General features: G+C 21.2%; 7 protein-coding genes across 7 annotated transcripts; 3 read left to right on the forward strand and 4 right to left on the reverse strand.

Annotated features, from left to right (window-relative positions):
• Nucleotides 1-74: 74 nt before the first annotated feature.
• SRAE_X000113800 (Patatin/Phospholipase A2-related domain and Acyl transferase/acyl hydrolase/lysophospholipase domain-containing protein) lies at nt 75-2,238 on the reverse strand (the record flags this gene model as incomplete). Its single annotated transcript, XM_024645586.1, has 3 exons — nt 75-1,129; nt 1,181-1,754; nt 1,804-2,238. 3 exons carry the CDS (start codon nt 2,236-2,238, stop codon nt 75-77), a joined length of 2,064 nt encoding a protein of 687 aa, XP_024498601.1.
• Nucleotides 2,239-5,031: 2,793 nt separating this feature from the next.
• Nucleotides 5,032-5,877, forward strand: SRAE_X000113900 (Zinc finger, C2H2 domain and Zinc finger C2H2-type/integrase DNA-binding domain and Zinc finger,C2H2-like domain-containing protein; the record flags this gene model as incomplete). Its single annotated transcript, XM_024645597.1, has 2 exons — nt 5,032-5,550; nt 5,605-5,877. 2 exons carry the CDS (start codon nt 5,032-5,034, stop codon nt 5,875-5,877), a joined length of 792 nt encoding a protein of 263 aa, XP_024498602.1.
• A 4,314-nt stretch (nt 5,878-10,191) lies between these two features.
• Nucleotides 10,192-12,544, forward strand: SRAE_X000114000 (Git; the record flags this gene model as incomplete). Its single annotated transcript, XM_024645608.1, has 6 exons — nt 10,192-10,207; nt 10,244-10,363; nt 10,416-10,919; nt 10,956-11,146; nt 11,195-11,709; nt 11,779-12,544. 6 exons carry the CDS (start codon nt 10,192-10,194, stop codon nt 12,542-12,544), a joined length of 2,112 nt encoding a protein of 703 aa, XP_024498603.1.
• A 593-nt stretch (nt 12,545-13,137) lies between these two features.
• Nucleotides 13,138-14,570, reverse strand: SRAE_X000114100 (UNC93-like protein MFSD11; the record flags this gene model as incomplete). Its single annotated transcript, XM_024645619.1, has 2 exons — nt 13,138-14,168; nt 14,228-14,570. The coding sequence occupies 2 exons, from the start codon at nt 14,568-14,570 to the stop codon at nt 13,138-13,140; spliced, it is 1,374 nt and encodes a 457-aa protein (XP_024498604.1).
• A 784-nt stretch (nt 14,571-15,354) lies between these two features.
• On the reverse strand, nt 15,355-17,351 carry SRAE_X000114200 (GPCR, rhodopsin-like, 7TM domain-containing protein; the record flags this gene model as incomplete). The annotated part of the gene is made up of 4 exons (XM_024645630.1): nt 15,355-15,753; nt 15,813-15,917; nt 16,274-16,779; nt 17,063-17,351. 4 exons carry the CDS (start codon nt 17,349-17,351, stop codon nt 15,355-15,357), a joined length of 1,299 nt encoding a protein of 432 aa, XP_024498605.1.
• Nucleotides 17,352-19,252: 1,901 nt separating this feature from the next.
• On the reverse strand, nt 19,253-20,425 carry SRAE_X000114300 (Acetyl-CoA acetyltransferase, mitochondrial; the record flags this gene model as incomplete). Its single annotated transcript, XM_024645641.1, has 1 exon — nt 19,253-20,425. One exon carries the CDS (start codon nt 20,423-20,425, stop codon nt 19,253-19,255), a length of 1,173 nt encoding a protein of 390 aa, XP_024498606.1.
• Nucleotides 20,426-21,415: 990 nt separating this feature from the next.
• SRAE_X000114400 (Zona pellucida domain-containing protein) lies at nt 21,416-22,096 on the forward strand (the record flags this gene model as incomplete). The annotated part of the gene is made up of 3 exons (XM_024645652.1): nt 21,416-21,603; nt 21,678-21,913; nt 21,990-22,096. 3 exons carry the CDS (start codon nt 21,416-21,418, stop codon nt 22,094-22,096), a joined length of 531 nt encoding a protein of 176 aa, XP_024498607.1.
• Nucleotides 22,097-22,321: the final 225 nt, after the last annotated feature.

Below are 22,321 nucleotides of genomic sequence, written 5' to 3' on the forward strand. Positions count from 1 at the left end.
ATTTAATTAAAACAAAAAAGAAACTTATTAATCCACTTGATTTTAAATGTATGTGTAGTAATAAAAACAATTTATTAAAAACCGTCTGATTGTTTTTGTTCAACATTATAATTCGAGCAATATCTTTGAGTATTTTTTGTTGGGTGAAAAAGGAGATCGTTGTTGTCTGTTTCTGAATCTGATGACAAACTATTTAAACTAGTATTTAAAGTTTGTTCAACTGATTTACTATTTAATGAATGTCCTAATTTCCGTATTCTTTTTTCAATTGGTGCTTCTGTATCTGAATCTAACATAAAAGTTGTAATATTAGATGATGTTATATCTTCTGAAACTGAATGTCCTGAGTCAGATGAATCAACATCCATATAATAATCATCAATATCATCTTTTAAAAGTAAATTATTTTGACTTTCTTTATCACATTGACTTCGATTTTCTTCTCTTATATTTGGTAAAATTTTATTTCTTACATTATTTGATATATTACATCCAGATACAAAACCTTTTATATTACGTGAAGGATGATTTTTACAAAAATGTTGTTTTGAATGATCAATATCAAATATTTCACATACTTTAATATTATCTTCTTCATCTTTATAATGATATGTTAATATAGCTTCTCGTTCATTGGTAAATTTAACTAAACTTGATAAAGAATCAACATCTGCATCAAATGACATAACATTATCATCAAGAATCTTAAGAACATCATTATTTTCATTTGGTAATGAAACTTTTCTTAAAACTTTTCTTTTCATTAAATCACATTGACGTAATAATTTTAATTCCATTATTGCTTCTGGACTTAATGATACTTGTTTTTCTTTTTCTTTAACATAAACATAATGTCTTTTTGAATCAAAACCTGTTAAAACAACTTGATATGACATTTTATCCGTATAATTTGCTTTTTGTTTATATATTTCATTCCAAAGAAAATCAAAAATTTGCGAAAATCTTGCTGTGAAATAATCACTAAGATTATAATCTGATATCCATTTACGTACATTTATGATAATTGTTATTAATTGTTCAAAAGGTTTTATTGATGGTTTAACAAAGTATGTTATTAATTTAACAACTCTAAATGATGTTAAATATTCCATTAATTGTGATTCTTTATCTGAACAATCATTAAATAATTTAACTAAAGCTTTTGGAAAAAGCATTTTACCTTCCGGTAGATAAACAGTTGTATTATCAACTTTATCGTTACATTCACCACATTCACTTTCAATACGAAGTCTAGCACTTGATGATCTTACTGAAATATTTCTTTTTCTACTTTGTATATTATTTTGTATTGATGTTTTTGTTTTACTAAATGTTATTTCCTTTTCATTTTCTTCCTGTGTTTCCATTAATATTGCATTTGATCGTATTGATAGACATCTTGAACATGGTGCAAAACCATTCCTACTTAAATAACGTAATGCATCTTCAAAACCTTGTCTACATATTCTTGAACATATTTCAGTATTAGGTGGTATCAAACAAACAGTTATTCTATATAAATTTTTTGTTGTAAATCTAATATTAGTTCCCGTAAAATCAAAACTAAAAAAACTTTGACTATCTTCATCCATAGGACAAATATCACTTTCTCCACTGAAAGGAGAAATTGTTATACTATTATCATCTATAATTGGTTGATTTAAAGAGATTCCACCGTCAACATATTGTTCACCTCTAAATTTTGGTGGTACTCTTCCACAATAAAATGGTATAAAACAACTACATATAATAGCCTAAAAATAACTTTATTTATAAAAATTATAATATAAAAAAAAATAATACCTGTATAAGTTCTTCTCTTGTATCATATTGTGAAACAATAACATTTTGATGATCTTTAACTCTTGTTAATGATATATATAATTTACCAGAACAAAGTTCATGTGCATTATCAGGAAGTGCTAATTCTAAACCATCTCTAACAAGTTGTAAAAGATTAAATGATGGATGTAATGCTCCAAGTGCTCGAGAACGTGCTTGTGTAACAACTTGAAGAATATTACTTGTTGCTTTTGATATACATATATCACAAAGTAAAAATGTTGCCGCAATTGAACCGGCTGAAGCACCACATATTTTATTTCTAGCTAACTGTGGAGCATATTCTTTAATAGCAGCACATACTCCAGCATGATAAATACACAAAAATCCACAACCAGCAAATGATAAACTAATGTCATTCGTTGATAATAAGTTATTTGATGTGTGACTATGCATGTTAATAAAAGTAGTATTAATTTTTTTATCGTATGACAATTTATAAATTCATATACCTATAATAAACTTTTTAACATAAACTATCATATAAATATATATATATATTTTTTAATTATTATATAGTATTACTAAATAAAAAACAATAAAAAGTGTTAAATAAAGATAAGAAAAAGAATGAATGAATATAATATTGTTTTTAATTGGAATAATGATAAGTACTTTTTATAATAAAAGAATAGCGTTTTAATAAAATGTGTATAGAAATGCAAAAAAAAAAAAATATTAGTGTTAAATGTAATTAATAAATATGTTTATGATTAAATATATCACTTAATAGTTAAATGAATGAATTAAATGTCTTAAAAGTTATATAAAATTTTTTTTTTTAAAATATATTATTAATTAAAAAAAAAAAACAATAGTAAAAAAAGATGAAAAAGTTTAGCAAAAATACTTCCTTTATTATAAAAAGTGTTTTGGTCTTGACGCGAAGAATATCGTCTGCTTTTTATTACATAAATTCTACAAATTGCCAATATTAGAAATTAAAATTTTTTTAAATGTCTACATTTTACTAAATAATGTATACCATTTATTATCAAGATATATAATTTTATAATTATATATAATACTTTATATATATTAAAAATTTTTTTTATCCCTATCACAAATTTTTTTTTTTTTTAAATGTATAATTCTTTCAAAAAGATTATCATTTATCATATATTATTAAATGATAAGATAATTATTATAATAAAAGATAGAAGTACTATTGCTAATTCTCAAAATTTCAAGGTGACATAATATAAAATATAAAACAAAAAGAACTATGATAAAAATTTTTATTAATTATTTTAATAAAAAATTATACACGTTTTTTAATTAGTAAATTATTAGTAATTCATAAATTAAACTGTTGAATAAATTTAAAAAAAGCAATAACCATCTGATTAACAACAGTAAACACGTGATTGCATTATGGTATTATAAATATTTATAGTTAAATAAAGAATGTTTCAAAGTTAATTGAAAATAAGTGTACATCAAGCACATGGTGGAAAAGAGATAGAGAGAAAGATATCTTAATACTAAAAAAATCACATGATAAATATTATATCATTTTAAATTTATATTTAATTTTAAAATTTGGATATATATGATTATATAAAAAAGTTGAATATTTAAAAAAAACATGTATAAAACTTTATTATCGTGTTTGTTTTTATTTTTAGTTAAAAAAAACATTATTTTTATATGCCAGAAAGATTTTTGGTTTATAAATTTTTTAATATTATCACTACCTAATTTAATCATATTTTTTTTTTATAAATAAATTGTTCATCTTTGATATATTTAGATAATTTTATATACAATTACAAAAGTTATATATTCATTATGTATAGAAATATATAATAAAATTTTATTAAAAAAAAGAAAGTTATTTTATATATTCTTTAAAAATACATTTCATTTAGATGGTTAAAAAATTTCAAATATTCATTTTGTATGAAAATTGTATGTCAAATGACATTTAATGAATCGTTAAGTTTGCAATTTTATTAAATATTTTAAATAATTACTAAAAAAAAAGTAATTTTATGATATTTGATGATGAATAGAAATGACATTATCTAATTACCACCTTATTATTTAACATAAATAAATACAGAAACTAAAAAGTTTACTAATAATTTTAATTTTTATAAAATAATAGACTTTAAATTATAAGATTAGCTATATAATTTTATTATTGTTTTTGTCTTTTTAAAAATTATTTTATCAATTTTTCTGACGTTTTTATGTATAAAAATATCTTTCTATCACAAGATGTCAAAATGATGGTGTTTTAAATAACTATTTATCTTTCACCCTTCAAAATAATATTATTTTAGCTTAAGTGCAATAAACATAAAGAATCAATTGGAAGCTAATTGATGATAGAAGATATTTGGTAAAAAAATGATCTTGGAATGATCTATGCATTTTTTAAATAATCAAATAATTAAAATTAAAAAAAAATACTTTTAAAATAAAGATAAAGTAGATTAACAAAAAAATGTTTAATTTTATTAAAAGTCTTTTTTTTATTGATTATAAAATTATGTTATTTAAAAGGAATATAAAAATTAATTATACTTATTTAAGTTAAAAAAAAACATTTTTAATAAAAAAAGATAATTTATTTTTTAAAACAAAGTGAAGTTGAGAAGAAAAATAATAAGTTACATTAATTTGTAACTTGTAAGTTAGAGTTAAATTTATTTTTAGTAAATAATTCATTCTTTAAAATTAAGTTGTATAGTGAAAAATTAAATAAGTTATCTAATCAAAATAAAAGTTTCTTTGGTGGCAAATTTTAAATATAACTAAAGTTTTGTAAATTTTATACAAACATCAACATCTATTACAATATTATTAATTTTTTATTTACATACATATTTTATTTTATAAATATTATATTACAATTCAAAGTGTTAGCTCTTTTTCTTATAAAAAATTACATTTCTTGGAATGCACAGAATGATGACGAAATATGTATTTTATTTATATTTCCCTTAAGAAAAAAAATTTTTTTTTGATTAGAATAATGTTTTAAAAAATGATCTTTTTTCTGTTTTACCTTAAAGCTATATATATGTGCTTCGAGGTTAAATGATACCAGTAGTGAAGGTTTATTTTTGACAGTTAAAAGATATATAAAAAAAATATCTTTAACATTTTACATTCATTTATAAAAAGAAAATTTTAATAAAGTAAATATATATTTTGTTTTTTTTTATTAAAATATACTCTATGACGTCTCATGAAAATTTATCATCAACCATTGCGCTATTAGATGCTCTTACGACAACTGTTTATAACAATACTTATATAAACAATTATATTTTACAAGAAAAAGCTAATTTTTTATTTTCCCCATCAAAAAATAATGTTCCTTTATATTTACATGACAAAAAAGATGATGTTTTGGTCAAAAATTTAAAAGTTATTGGTAGCTGTAGAATTTGTAAAAAAACATTTCTAAAACACATTGATATGATTCATCATATTGTTGATCATTATCCAAAACAATTTTATTCATTTGATATTACCAAAGCAACAACCACGTTAATGGACAATGATTCATGTCAAAATCATTTTAATAACAAAAAAATTATTTATAAAAAAGAAAGAATATTAAGAAATAAAAATAAATTTTTATTAAATTATGAAGATTTAATAAGTGATCTCGGTTATGCTATGTGTTCAATATGTTATCAAACATTTAATACTAATTATGAATACCAAAATCATATCAATCATCATTTAATGGTTAGTTAAAGTAAAAACTTTATTTTTTTTGTATGAAACACTTAGTAATTTTAGATGATAAATTCAATTAAAACTTCTCAAACAAATAAAATACCTTATAATATACCATTAGATGATAATTTATTTACATTAAATAACTTTTTAACCAATTCAACTAAAAAGTGTACTAAATGCAATCAACATTTTTATAGTTCATTTGATCATAATCTTCATATGGGACAACATAAAAAGTATTCTTATGATTGTAAAGATTGTGGAAAATGTTTTGAAACGCGGAAAAAATTATCTCTTCATAATAAAAATCATAAAAATGAAATATTACCATAAAAATCATACTTCTTTTAAATTTTGATATCGTAGGTTAACATTACAATTTTAAGAATACACATTTTAAATCAATGTAAATAGTGCTCAAAATTACTTCAACATCTGGTATATAGATATTTGTATATCTAGATAATGAAAAATATCAATAATAATTTACAAAATAAATATTAATTATGAGAAAAAAAAATTCTAAACAATATTTTTTAATCTATTGAAGATCAAATTTTTATTTTAAACTATACTAATAAAGAACAATAATATATATTTTTGCTTATTTTTTATACATCCTTTGAATAATTATAAAATGCAAAAATGGTTATTTCTTTTTTTTTTCTTTACTTGTAAATAAAATATTTATTTAATGGAATATCTTTAAAATGATAAATTTTTCATCCATTATTACTCTATTCTTAAAGATAATAAAAAACAAAATTTATTGTATTTATACAATTGTTTAAAGCTTTTTTCAATGTTATAGCAATAAAAATAAAACTACTATCTTTATGAAGAAAGAATAAATTGTTATCATAAATAAAGATTATATGTATGCTAATTTGTTCATACTCTTATTTAAAAGTGAGGCGCACATTAGTTTGATAAAGAAATAATTATATCATTTCTATTTTACTAGATAAAATGTGAAATTAATATAAACTATTTTACATAATATCATAGGACATGATATTGTGTACATTTTTAATGCACATCTGATGCAAAAATAATGCTCTTAGAGTTTTTTTTTTCACGAAAAATAAAATCAAATACTAAGAGAAGAGAGGAACCCTTTTGCATAAAAGTGATGTTTAATAATCAATACATTTTATGTAACATAAAGGAAAAAAAAATTTTTATTATAATAAAAAAATACAATCTTTTATTTAAATTTAACATATTTTATAAAAAAAAAATTATATACTTACCTTTTTGTTCTTTTTTTAAACAATAACAAAATAATTTTATTACAGACAAAAAGTAATCATTTTTTATGTATTTTTTTTTAATGAAATAACTTTTAAAATAAATATTGATAAACTCTAAGAGGACCTTTCTTGATGAAAAAATAATTGCAGCATTGGATTACGGGTACATGAATTTAAAATCTGTCACCCACATATCAATACTGTAATTATAAATTCATTCATATGAAGATACAACTTAGATAAAAAAAAAATATCCCTATAGAACATTGATTGTTAAAAACATTATTATTTTCTCTCGAGGAGAGAATAAAAATGTTCACTAACTACCAACAATGCCACTAAATAGAATAATGACTATCAATGTTGACTAGAAGATGAAATAGTCTGGAAGTGTTATACATTTTACTAGCTGTGGGCATGGCTTCATATTATTTACACTTTTATCCGCCCCCTAGGTGTTATAGGATGGCAGAACTGATGACTACATTGTCGCAGATACAGGAGAACGATAAATTGTTAAGCAACTTGGAATGACTAACATATATAAATATATATATTATTTGTAAGCGCATAGACCTCTATCTTCTCAGATGGTTATGTAAAAGTAGGACCTATATATAAATATATATATATATATATTACTTAACTAATATAAAGTATGATGGCATATATCTAATAAAGAATGTATTTCGTAAAAGGGGAGAAAAATAAAATGATGTTAGTAGTCAAAAAATTACCATTTATACATACTCAATTAGTAGTAGGCGTTTTTGAAGATATATATCCACAATGAAAAATGGTATATCTTATTGGCAGTATATTTTTTTACTCATCCTACCAACCATTTGCCAAAAGAAAAAGTACACACCTCCAAAAAAGATTGCCTATTCTAGAGGGAACGTAATATTTTACACATCTTATATATACCATAGTAACTATATGAATACGTATACATATATTAAACACAGCTTTAAGTATAGGAACAAGGACATATCAACATTAATATTATTTTCATATAATATTACTAAATTTCATATAAACATCATGAAAAGAATGATATGAAATTAAAATGTCAATCTAACAACTTATGAAACTGACAAAGATATGAAACAGAAGAATGTTTATATAATATATATAAGTTTTTTTTTTCTAATACATAAAATTACATTTTATATCATCAAAATAAAATATATACATATAAATGTATCAAATGCTTGCATATTTATTCAAGCAATCCGATGAAACAAGGCCAACATTATTAGATTCATTTTCTCATAAAATGTACTTTTCCCTAAAAGAAAAAGAAATATTTCATCTCAATTTAAATTTATTAAAGTAATAAATTACACCCTATACAATTATTTTTTATTTGCCTTTTTTGCATATTAATTAAAAAATAATGAAATTCAAATTTTATAGATAGTATAATGTTAAGATAAAATACTTTGATAGATGGTAAAATAATTAAAATATATATAGAAAATACTTTTAATAAAAAAAAAACTATTGTAAAAAAAAAATTAAGATTAGAGAATAGATATTGTAAATTAAAAATATTTTATAAGATAACTAATCTAATAGTATTTGACATTTCATTGTTAAAAATATACGTGTAATTGAATTAAAAAAAATTTTATCAGATATTTTATAGTTATAAAGAAAGTTGTTTATATCATTTTATCTGTGAAACAAAACAGAGCCTATATTTTTTATTTTTAATTTTCATTGTTTAACGATGATGATAATAGCATTAGAATTACAACTCAACAAAATGTACTTTTTGGAAAACTTTTTTTTTCCTTCATTTGCACTTTTATTGAAATGCAAAATATAAATTGTGTTTTATAAATGCTCATAAAAAAAAAAGTGTATTTTATTTTTCAACATTCATTCGTAGGGAGACATTATGAAGGTACATATGTGCTTTTTTTTTTCGCGCCAGGTCAGTAATTTTTTTAAAGAAATAATATTAAAATGTTAATAGTAATATATTATAGAGGTATAAACTAATAAATGTTAAAACATTAAAAAGAGAGGGAAAAAAGAGCAAGTAACACTCATCTTAAATTATTTTTCCTATAAAGTGATATTCAAGTTCGTTCCCTTCATAATAATAGAGGGGTTAAAATAATTTAAATTTTTTTTTTCCTACTAATAGAAGAATGAAAAAGTATAAATAAAAATGTAAAGAAGTTGCCGCAAGTGTTGTCTTTTACGCGGCGTACTATTTAATATAAGTATTCTTTGTTTTAGAAATACAATAAAAAGTATGATAAATTTATGAAAAACAAAATGATTTTAGAAAAAAAAAAAAAAGAAAAGAAGTTAAATACAAAGTATGATTACATATAAATGTATACAATAAAAAATATAATATTTATATATGTATTGATATAGAACATTGTTATAAATGAACAAAAAAAAAAAAAATATTTAAAAGTAATTGATTAAAAGAAATATTTTTAAAAATAATATTATGTAAAAATAAATCATCCTTTTTTTTGGTAAAATTTTTTCTTTTGAAATTTTTGAAATAACTTGAAAAAGAAGTCAATTATAAGTGACCTTATTTTATATTTTTATCAATATATTCAATCATTCTTGAATTAAATGTTGATTTATTAAAAAAAAAGCAATAATATATATATTAATACACAGGAATGTCATTAAAATAACATTTTACAGCCTCGCTTTATAATACTTTTTGATGGCTATTATAGCAAAAGAAAGTTTATAGTTAGTTTCTTAACTTGAACAGCAGGTTATAAATATTAATCCTTACTATACTCATCGATTGAACTGTAGGGGTATTAAAAATAAACAATGGATATTACAACTTTGTAAAGAGGAAAATACATATCTTACCTTGACCAAGCCGTAACTAAAGATTAACTGAAGATATTATGGTATAGATTACTTTTTAATGATATTAAACCAATATTAATTATAGTATAATACAAATTATAAACAGTTAATATATATATTAAATATTTTTTTTTTTAAATAATTATAATTAAAATAAAAATTTTGATACTTTTTTATTTATTAATTTTTTTTTTCGTCATCATATTCTCAGATAATTTATCTTTTTAATTTTTATTTATAAAATATATTCATATAATATTTTTTATTCCTTATAAATTATACTATAACAATAATAATTATATAAATACACTATTTCTTTGTATTCATTTTCTTTAATTATTACTTTGTATATGTCAAAAATTATACACTTAAATATTTGTTGTAAAAATTTTGAATTTATATATTGATCTTTCATATCGGTGTATATATTAATAACTTTTTTTTTTATATTTTATTCTATATGAATTTCAAAAATGGAAAATTAATTATGAATTTTAGGTGTATAGTTATTATATAAAATTATTTAATCATGACAATATATAATAGTAAGTTTAATTTTTTTAAATTAATAATAATTTTAGATCATGCAATGTTTTCATCCTGGAAATGTGCTGATTGTGACGCAGAAAAACCAACATGGGCATCAGTAAATTTAGCTGTACTTTTATGTAATGACTGTGCTTCAATTCACAGAGACCTTGGTATTTAATATATATTTTATTTTATTAATAACGTCAAATTTTTTTTTTATAGGACGACATATTAGCCAAGTAACATCACTTCAAAAAAGTTATTGGAGTCCATATCGTTTAGAATTAATATTGTATCTTTATGCAAATGGTTCTAATAATGTTTGGGAATATTTTTTAACAGATCCATCACAAAATGATCATACTAATCAGAAACATTTTATTAAACCAAAACCAGATAGTACTGTAACACCAATAAAAGAACGATTTATTAAAGATAAGTATGTTGAAAAAAAATTTGCTTCAAAAGGAGTTAATGAAAATCAAAATGATTTAGATATGCAATTATTTGCATGTGTACGAACATGTCATGTTGAAACAACCTTTCGATTATTAATTCATGGAGCTAATCCAAATTATGTTAATTGTGAAACTGGAGAGACACCTTTACATATAGCTGTTAAGGAAGGACAATTAAAACAAGTTGAATTATTATGTATATATGGTGCTAATTTATATTTTAGTAATAATAAAGAAGAAACACCTAAAGACATATGTCAACAAAAAGGTAATATTGATTTATTAACACGTTTATTGGAAATAGAATTTGAAATGTCGGATAAGATTTCATGGTTTTTATGTGGTAAAATGCCAAAACATAATAAAAATACCCATTTTCTTATACCAGATATTGTTGGATCGCAATTAAATGATAGACAAAAATTAGTTATTAAAAAATATACTAATCAAAATAATGATTTATTTATTAACATTTCTCAGGATATCTTTGATGAGGTATTTTTTTTTTATTATAATTTTTATAAAAATTATATGTATATATAGGTTGAAAGACGTATTAATGAAAAAATATGGTATGCCGAAACAAAAGAACGTCATGAAAAATTAGGATCCATTGTTAATGTTATATCTTCATTTTTACCATTAAATCCATTACTTCCTTCATTTAGAAATCAAAGAAGACAAAAATTAGCTAAATTTGATAGTAATGCTTTTGTATATTTATTAGTATGTCATTTAAAAGAAACAAAAAAAAGATACTATGGTAAGGATGAAAAAAATACAATAAGAAAAAGTTTAAAGACAGAATTAAGAACATCACAAAAGTCAAGTGAAAAAAATTATAGTAATCATGATTATGATGAATGTGCTAGTGTTCCATCTCCAGAATCATCAAGTAGATTTAGTGAAAGAAAAATATCTAAAACACAATCTCCTTTACAACAAAAATTTGGATCAGATATTATTTGTAATAAAGAAGTTGAAATATTACAAAATGTGGTAAAAAAACAAACGGAAACAATTAACAATCTGTCAGATGTAATTATTTCATTTTCAAGGTAAATGACTTTTTTTTTCTCATAAACTATTCATTTTTTAAAATTCTTTAATAACCTTTAATTTTATAGAGAAATGAAAATAATGCAAGAAAAAATTGACTGTGTAATTGAAGAGAACACAACACTTCAAAATGATTTATCTAGGTTACGTGCACATGTTTATATGAAAGATACTCAATTTTCCAATCAAACGAATGCATTTTTACCAAAAAATTCAACATTTCCATCTAATAATGGTCATTCATCTAATGTTACACAAGTTTTTAATACTAACTACTCATTACAAAGGAATATGGTACCACAATCGCCATCACATTTGCAACAAAATAATAGTAATACTTTTAAAGGGTATCTTCCCTCTGAAAATGACATAGATTATATGACAAATATAGAATATAATGAAAAATATGTTTCATCACATAATATACCAATACAAAAAGATAATTCATATAGTAATATTCTTTCAGAAAAAACAACACCACCAAAAAGTGAAAAATCTCGTCAATTAAAAGATGGATTATCAAAAACAAAAATTGTACGTTTTGTGGATGATTTAACAAGTTCAATTAGAAGTTTACAAACTGAATTATTAAAACCATCACCATTTGTTTATCCACATTGTGAGGCCGTTAATACAGTAGTATTTAATATACTTAATAGTGTACCAAAAAGTCTTCAAAGAAAATCAGTTGTTGTTTTGATGCAAAAATTAGAAAATTCTATGTATAAATTAGAATCAATTTGTTCAAATCCAAATATTAATGTTCATGAGGCATCACTTGCTGCTTTTGCATTAGCACTAGCAGCAAAAAACCTTTTCCTTACTTGTGAATAAAAAACAATATATATATATAGGATTATGTTTTAGAGTTTGAAACCATTAAATTTTTTTTTTGAATTAAAAAAAGCCAAAAAATGGGTTAAACAAATTCAAAAAAATCAATACTAAAGAAAATTAAATTTCTGATAATAGAAAAAAAATTCCCTTAATAAAGTACAAATAACAGCAAATATTATTATTTGGTTGTTATATGAAAGAATAAAGTAATTGATATCGGACAATAGACATATATTTGATTCATATTGTCAAAAAATAACATATTCCAGAAAAAATTTATAAAAAAAAATATCATAAAATAATATACCATAGGCCAAATAATGTTTGGAAAATAAAAACAAATGTTTAAGAGATAAAAGTTACGAAACATTTTATGGGTTTTCAACTCTAAATTTTATTCCATATATATATATCTATCTCTTTGAAGGATTAAATTATTTTAAATTATTAAATTTATAAAATAATCCTGTCTCAAATTTGTTTTTTTTTTTATAAAATTAAAACTTTTGTTTTTTAATTTTTTTATATTTTTTATAAATAATCGTTTAACAATCGTTTAATTTTTAAATTAAATATAACCAAAATAATATCTATAAAACTATATTTTTAAATGTAATATCAGACTCAATCTTATAAATTATTTCTTTTTTTTTATTATTTTTTTTTTCATCTTCTGATACTAATGTATGTACTAAATAATTATGATTTAAATATAAAAATGATATAAATGTTACAATTAATAATATTATAAGACCTGCCATTTCTATATATAAATTTAATAATGGTCCTAATAAAAATGACAAACTACATCCTAATGATTGAAAAAGTCTTGATAATGATATAGCTTGACTTGTTTCATTTTTAAATTGTGATGTACAAATGCCAGTTCTTATTGAATTCCATGCACTATCACCTGCACCAAATAAAAATGATATTAATATTACTGTAAACGTATTTGCAGGTAAATAATTTTCTTTTGTTGTTAACATATATTTTGATTCTGGTGGTATACAAAAGAAAACAAGTGTAAATGCTATAAAATGTATTATTCCTGCTAATATAATTGAATATTTATAACCATTTTTTACAAATTTATTTGATATCAATGAAATAATTAAACTCATTAGAATTTGCCCCAATCCACATGCTATTGTATAAAATGCTGTTACTTTTATTGCACTTCCTAAATTTAATGTTTTTAAAAATATTAAACATGTTGGATATATTGCAACCCAGTATCCTGTTTCATAACCAATAAAAAAAAAGCATGGTATAAGTAATTGTATTTTTCTATCTTTTATCATTGTTACATTTTTTTTTAATGCATCAATTAAATTCTTTTTATTAAAACTTTTTAAAGGACCACTATTATTTGGAAGAGAACAAAATAACATAAAACTGATAAAAGAAGCTCCCAAAAAAATACACATAATGATTCTTATTGTTGAAATTGGCATATAATCCATTAATTCATCACCAATAAAATATTCTAATAATAATAATAATAATCCACCTACAGGAAGAGATATTAAATTAACTGCCCAACATATTGCACTATTTCTCAAGTAATTATTTTTTGTTGTTATTTCACGAAGATAAACACCTTGACCAGTCCATGAAACTATAAATAATAAAAAAAATATATATATATATATTAATTTATATTAAAATTATACTTACGTGAATTTCCAAGACCCATTATAGCTGAGACAATATAATATACATAACTATTAAGAAACATAAAAAAAGCCATATGAATAGTAAAAATGAATCCAGATAATACCATACTCCATTTAGCTCCAATAATATCAACAATAAATGATGTTATTAGTGCTAAAAATGCACCAGTTGCATAATTTAATGATAATCCATAATATCCTGCATATGGATTCATTCTACTAGGATCAATATGTGAAACACTATGTAACATATTTTCTTCAATCATAGCTTTTAAATCAAATCCTAAATATAAAAAAAGGAATCCAATACCAATGAGATGAACTAATAGAAGTTCTTTTGCCATATTAAAATCTAAAAATGAAAAGAAAATATTGTTAACAATATTTAAATATTAAAAAAAAAGTGTAACTAAAAAATAAGCCGTTTATTTTTAATATGCTTTAAATTACAATAATATATTATTAAAATATAGAAGATCACCAAAAAATCTAATAAATTTTATATATATTATTAAACTTTGTTTGTTTTTTATTTAAATAATATTTAGCAAAAATGTTAAGAATATTTATAACATGGTATCAAAAATATTATATATTGTTTTAAAATTTTTATTATTATAAAACATTTTTATAATTCATTTATTATCATTAAATTATAGTAAATTAAGGAGAAGTATTTTGAAAATGTTATTAAATGATAAAAAGATCTTTAATATAAAGTTATTCGTTCTTTAATTTTAAAATTCTTATTCATTTTAAATATTTACAATATACCTTATTATCACTAATTAATACAGGTAATTTAACAACCTTGACAAAAAGATGTTTAATTATATAATAATCCTTTATAAAATAGATATATAATTTAAATACTTTAAAAAAAGTAATAATAAAAATCAAGAAATTTTAATGTTATAAGATTATCTTTATATTATTCTTTTATAATTAATTTTTACACATCATTTTCATTTTTAATTTATTATAATTCATTTTTACGAACTTTTGGTACATTTTCGGAGTAATCAAAGTTTAAATTGTTGTTGACTATTTAATTTCATTTCATGAGTATACCATATGTCATCCATTTTATTAACCATATATATATATATATTTTTTTTTTTTTATAATTTATTTGTCTAAAGAATTTGATGGGATAGTATGTGTCATAGCAACTGATAAAACAATTTTGTCAAGTCCAGTACCTATACATTTTTCATCACATTGTTGAATATTTAAATTTTGATTATCTTGATTTTGTGATCTTAATTTACTTTTACTTCTTCTTATAACATATCCATTACCACTATTTAAGTATCTTATTGTTGGAGCATATTCAAATTGAAATCTATCAAAATAACTTTTACAAAAACACATTTTTGATAATTTAAGATTTACTTCTTGTCTTATTCTTTGATTACAAGCATAATATATTGGTAATCTTAATGCACATGCTAAAACTGTTAATAATGAGATAAGATCTGATGATATAGTATAATATGGTCTTATTTCTTCACTTGTTAAAAATTCCTATAATAAAAAAAAATGAATGTAAATTTTTTTATTATTAAGAAGTAATTATAACTAACAGAATCAAATGCTTCCCATGTTGCGACAATAACATTTAATAAATTTGATGCCAAATATGTACAAGTAACTAGAACTAGCATTCTTGTTGCTGATCGAATATTATGCTGAAATAATGTATTCATTATTATAAGTATAAACATATTATTAATAAAACTTCTTTTAAGCTTTGGATGGTAAAAAAAAACTGTAGCATAAGCAGTTGCTGGAAGATTCTGATAATATTAAACCAGTAAAATATTATAATATAATCAAATTTCGTAAAAAGCATTAACTCGATTTAACATAAAAAAAATTTTTTTTCATAAATTTATATGTAAAAAAAAATAAAAACTATATTGAATTTTAATTACATAAACTACATTTTATTATTAATAAATTTGACTTTGTTTAATAATAATAGGGAATATAAAATTTTAAAAATAAATATAAATGACAATACAACATTTAAAACAACACTTACACGATGCTCAGATATTCCGAAGCGAAAAAGCCTTGCTCCTACCTGTTGTTTTCGTAATTGAAGAACAATCTGTATATTAAAATAAAAACTTAAAAAAAATGGTAAAAATGTTGATATAAGACAACGAAACCAAAATGTATAAAATGTTTTATATGGTTCTTCTCTAGCAAAATCATTAAAACCAACTATATATGCTGTAACACCAGTACAATTATAATTATTTTCAACCATCAATTCCCAAAATAATGGTCCTTTTGCTAGTAAAGCAAAAATAAAAACAATTACCGTTAATATTATTCTATGAGCCATTGTAAAATTATTCTTAATTTTTTTGACTGTCAAAAACCGTTCAAATGTTGCTAATGTAATTAAAAGCGCTGACCCTGTCATTGTTATATGACATGTTGAAAAAACGTATTTTACATAACTAAACCAAGCAGTTGACATAAACTCATTCTCAAAATAGTCCATAAAAATATTTACAGGAAACATCAATATGTAAGATGCTAAAATAAGGGAATAAGTGTTAATGATCATTATTTTATTGTTATAGTTTTAATTTTTATTATCTTTTTTCATTATTTTTTAGTAATAAAATTTTTTATTTTAATAAACATAAAAAAAAACACTATTAAATAAAAAAAAAAAAATAATAAAAATTTTTAATTATTTAAATAATGTTTATATTGGGATAAAAAAAAAGTTTAAACTCAAAATTTAAATGAGTTTAATAAAATGAAAATGTAAGATATTAGAAAAATAGTATGAAGTTTATAAAAAGTGACAAACCTGATAAAAAGATATCACTGAAGGCTAGAAATATAAGATATAGTAATTGAGAATAACGATTATTACGACTTGAGATAAGAATTGAGAATAAAAATGTATTGAATATAACTGATATAATTGCAACCAAACTTCCGACAATCCCAACCATAATAAATCTGCTTTCTTCAGGAGTGATTACAGAACAATGTGTCTCCCAAAATTCATCATGTATAGGTTTTATTGTATAAATATTATCATATTCTATATTCTTTTCTATATTTTGTAAGAAAGTTTCATTATTAATAGCCATTTTCAAAAGTGTTAAAAAATATAATTTTTTTTTAAAGATTTAATATTTTTCTATAAAAGGAATAATAGTAATATTATAATGATTGTAAAACAATATTTTTTTTTAAACTTTATATCTTTATTATCAACAAGCACACTTACTTAAAAGTTAACGAGTATAAGTTGGATAATTTTAGTAACAAAAAGCAAATAAAGTGAAGATTATAAAATGTGTTGATAAAGCAAAATTGTGACATTTAAAAAGTCTTTAGTAAAAATGAAGATAGGAGGGATAAAAAAGATAAAAAAATTTTTTTATTTTAAAAAAAAATCACCAAAATTGTCCTTTGTGATATTGCCGTTTATTTAATGATGAAGAAAAAAATCATCAAAATGTTTTTAAAAGAAAGTACATTTTTAAAAGTGACGTGCTAATAATTTAGACATCTTTTTTAATTTCTAGCTAATAATATTACAGTAAAGAAATATACTAATAACTTATTAAATTTAATTTTTCTCAAACTATTAATAGTTTTTATTAAAAAAAATTCAATTAATATTGTTTTTTCCTACCTATAATCATTGATATTTAATACAGTATGAATGTTAAACATGCCTAAACATGATTTATTATAAACTAATTATAGAAAAAAAAAACTTCTTATTTTTTTTTTCTTAAATATATACTTGAAAATTAGTTATTATATGTATATGTTAATATACATCTATAATACTATATAACAATTTTTAACTATAAAATATACTTAAGTAACTACAAAATGAAACAATAATTTTATTAAAACTCTATTCTTTCAATTTATTCTAATGACTTTTATTATTACCTAAAATAAATGAAGAAAAAAAAAAGATATTATATTAAATTAAATTTTTATATTTAATCCATAGGGTAATGTACAATTCATTTTTAACATTGTAGGTCTTAATTTATAGATGATTTTGAATATTTTAAGTCTATACTATATTATATCATGACTACATAAGAGATAATATTAATTTTAAAAAGATATATGAATATGTATTAAATAAGGAAATGGCAAAAACAAAAGCTTAAGTGTTTATTAAAATAAAAAGTTAATAGATAATAATCAAATTCACAAATTGTAGTTAAATATAAAAAAAACATATGTTTACTTGGTAGTTAATTTTAGTAACTGTTATATCTATTATAATATAAATATATATATAGCATATATATATATCCAATTATAATATATTAACTTTTTTAATTTTTGAACTAATTATACATAGTATATAAGAAGAATTATTAAAAGGATATGTTACATCATTTTAAAAATTATAAGACTTTATTTTAAAAATATATATAACATCATATGGTGAAATTTAACTAAAAATATCTAATGCTTTTTAACATTAAAATCAGTTAAAAATTATATAAATTTATATAAATTCTAGGAAAATGATAATATCAGGAAAAATTTAAACGCCTATTTTACTTATAAATATTATTACTAAAGCAATAATCTTTACTTTTTTTTTACTATAATGAGAAAAATTTTCAAATATGAAAGATTTTTTTAAAAATAATATCAAATAATAAAATATAAGATAAATAATTGAAACATGGTTATTATAAATTGCATAGAAAAAAGAAATTTAGAATAATTTATTAAAATAAAAAAATAGTATTTGTAGATAACATTATTTTTTTTTATATAAACCCTTTTTTATACGTATTATTATTTTTGTTTATTAATTTTTTTTTTTTTTTGATATGGGAATAAGTGACAAGATTAATCAGTTAAAAAATAAATACAATTATTTTTAAGGAAAGCATAAAAGAATGGAAAAAATCTTTTAAACAAACTTTATTTATAATATAATTTTAATCAAAAAATTTCTTTAAATCTTTTTTATTTATTTAAAAAATATATTAAATGTAGTTTACATCTTTTGAATTATCATTCCAGAAGCACCACCTCCTCCATTACAAATGGCACAGCAACCATATTGTCCTTCCTTTAAAGAGTATACAAGATGAGTTAATATTCTTGCTCCTGACATTCCAATTGGATGTCCTAATGATACAGCCCCACCATGAATGTTTATCTTATCAATGTTTATTCCAAGTTTTTTAATAGCAAAAAGTGGAACAGTACTAAATGCTTCATTTAATTCATATAATGCTATATCAGAATCTTTTAAACCAGATTTTTTTAAAAGTATTGGAATAAGGTGTGTTGGAGCTTGATCAAAATTAATAGGATTAACAGCAACATCTCCATAAGTAATTATTTTTGCCAATGGTTTTAAATTTAATTCATTAATTTTTTTTGCACTAGCAAGAACAACAGCACAACCACCATCACTTAATGGGGAAGCATTTGCTGCTGTAATTGTACCATCCTTTTTAAAAGCACTCTTTAAGGTTTTCATTTTAGATGGATTAAATTTTTGATATTCCTCATCCTTATCAACTATTATCTCCCCTTTGCGATCTTTAATAGTAATTGGAATAATTTCATCTTTAAAAATCCCATTATTCCATGCATTTGTAGAACGTTGATAACTAAGAGCTGCAAATTCATCTTGATCATTTCTTGTTATTTCATTTTCTTCTGCTGTCTTCTCAGCACATTCTCCCATATGCATTTTGGTTATTCCATCAGATAAACCATCATTAACAATTCCATCAATTCCTTGAAAACCCCCATAAGTAAGTTCTCCCCTTTTAATATAAAATGGGACATTTGACATTGATTCCATACCACCACAAACAACTAAATCACGTTCTTTTGTTTGAAGTTGTTGTGCCCCAAGCATAATAGATTTTAGTCCCGAGGCACAAACTTTATTAATTGTTGTAGCAGGAGTAGTAATTGAAAGACCGCCTTTTAAAGCAGCTTGACGAGCTGGAGCTTGCCCATTATTTGCTTGACAAACATTACCCATAAAAACTTCTTCAACTTCCATAGGATCTAAAGAAATTTTTTCCAATGCTCCCTTGATAGCAATTCCTCCTAACTCGACAGCTGTCATAGATGAGAGTGCTGATTTAAAACATCCAATTGGAGTTCTTACACCAGAGACAATGAAAACATCAGATAAGTGGTCCATAATTATGTAAATAAAAATGTAACAATTTTAATGAAAAATGGTTATATAATTTTGTAGGTTAAATAAAGACGCGGACATGAATGCATGACATTTCGACTTAATATAAAATGATTTTTTTACCTTATGCCATGTCATCGGTTTACAGTTCATTCTAGAAAAATCAATTTAAGATTTTTTTTTATATATGTTAATTTTATTTTATAAAAATTTCTTTAAGAAATTATTTATTTTTTTGAATATTATAATTATTAAAATATAATTATATTATTTAATTTTTAAAAATATTTATATGTGAAAAATTATTTATGATTTTTATTTAATTCATAACAATAAGGAAGTAATGTGTGAAAAGTTTTTTATCATGTTTAATAATATAATTTTAATGAAAATGAAGGATTAAATAAAAATTTATGTGGATAAAAATTTCTAGTGTTTATTTAAATAAATAAAGTAAATTAAAAACGATATTTAATGAAAAAATATAAAGAAAGATATTTATTTAAGATAAAATGAATAATAATAATTTATGATATTATAATTTTTATTATATTGCTAATTAGTATCTCATATAAGATTTTTAAAAAAATTTAATCAAATATATGTTTGATAAATTCTTAATAGTTGATGTTATATTATTATTTCTGGAGAAAAAAAAATTTATAAAATAAAGTATGAAAAGTTTTATAAAAAAAGTTTTCATTAATTTTGAATGGTACAAAAGAATGACATTGAAAAGTTGATAGTTCTGATGCTAAGTTAAGTTGATCTTTTAACCTTAAATAATCTAATCTTTTTTTGTGTATATTATATTTATATAACAACAAAACTGCATTTTCTTGATTTGAAACAGTCATTTTAAAACATTTCTTTTTTAAAAAAAAAATTTATATAAAATTTTTATTAGAAATATATATTTCTTAAACTATAAAGATATTATATATAAATATTAATTAATTGATTTATTGAATTGTCTAAAATTTGAATTATAAAATGATATCATCTAATATTAATTTATTATTATTAATTTTTTCAATAATTCTTTATAATGTTACATTTCAATTACCAGAAAAATTTTTTAATAATAGAAAAGTAATTGAGTTACCAATAAGTAAATTTCCAGAACCTGAATGTATTTATAATGTATTAGAAGGTACAAAATTTGGAAATAAGGTTAGCAGGTGAGGTCATTTACCTATAATATATTATTTATATCATATTTCTTTATCATTATAACATAAAAATTTTTTTTTAGAGAAGTTAATATTGGAGAACCGTTATATCATAAATGGTCATGCAATTATAAAAACCATCATAATAACATGTATTGCATAATGGTTCATAATTGTACAGTGTCACATTCAAAAGATAATTCAAATAATCAAATTATTCCAATTATAGATGAATTTGGATGCTCATATTATCCATCTATTATACCTCATATAGAATATATTGATGATCTTCAAGGAGGTCTACCAGTGAATGCCTTTAGTCTTGATATTGATAAACCAGCTTTATTTTTTCAATGTAACATTAAATTACTATTAAAATTATATAATGTTTGTAGAAGACCTCATTGTACTCCATTGTCACAATATAAATCAATTAACAATAAAATTAAAAGATGATGCAAGTTATTATTATAGATACATATCAATTTATAAAAATTATTAAGAAACTTTAATGGAAACTTATTAAGTATATAATAATAATAGATATCACGGATTACAAATAAAAACTAGAAAATTGGTTGTCTGTCGAATGTATTGTTAAACAAAAACTTTTTTAATTATCATTTTTGTATATGAATATTTTAAAATCTTGGTATTATTAATACTTATAAATTTACCAGAAAAAAAAATCTTTTTATAACATTTTAATATTTTTTTTTCTTTTGAT

This window comes from Strongyloides ratti, scaffold srae_chrx_scaffold0000002, assembly GCF_001040885.1.
Source record: "Strongyloides ratti genome assembly S_ratti_ED321, scaffold srae_chrx_scaffold0000002".
Taxonomy (NCBI): Eukaryota; Metazoa; Nematoda; class Chromadorea; order Rhabditida; family Strongyloididae; genus Strongyloides; species Strongyloides ratti.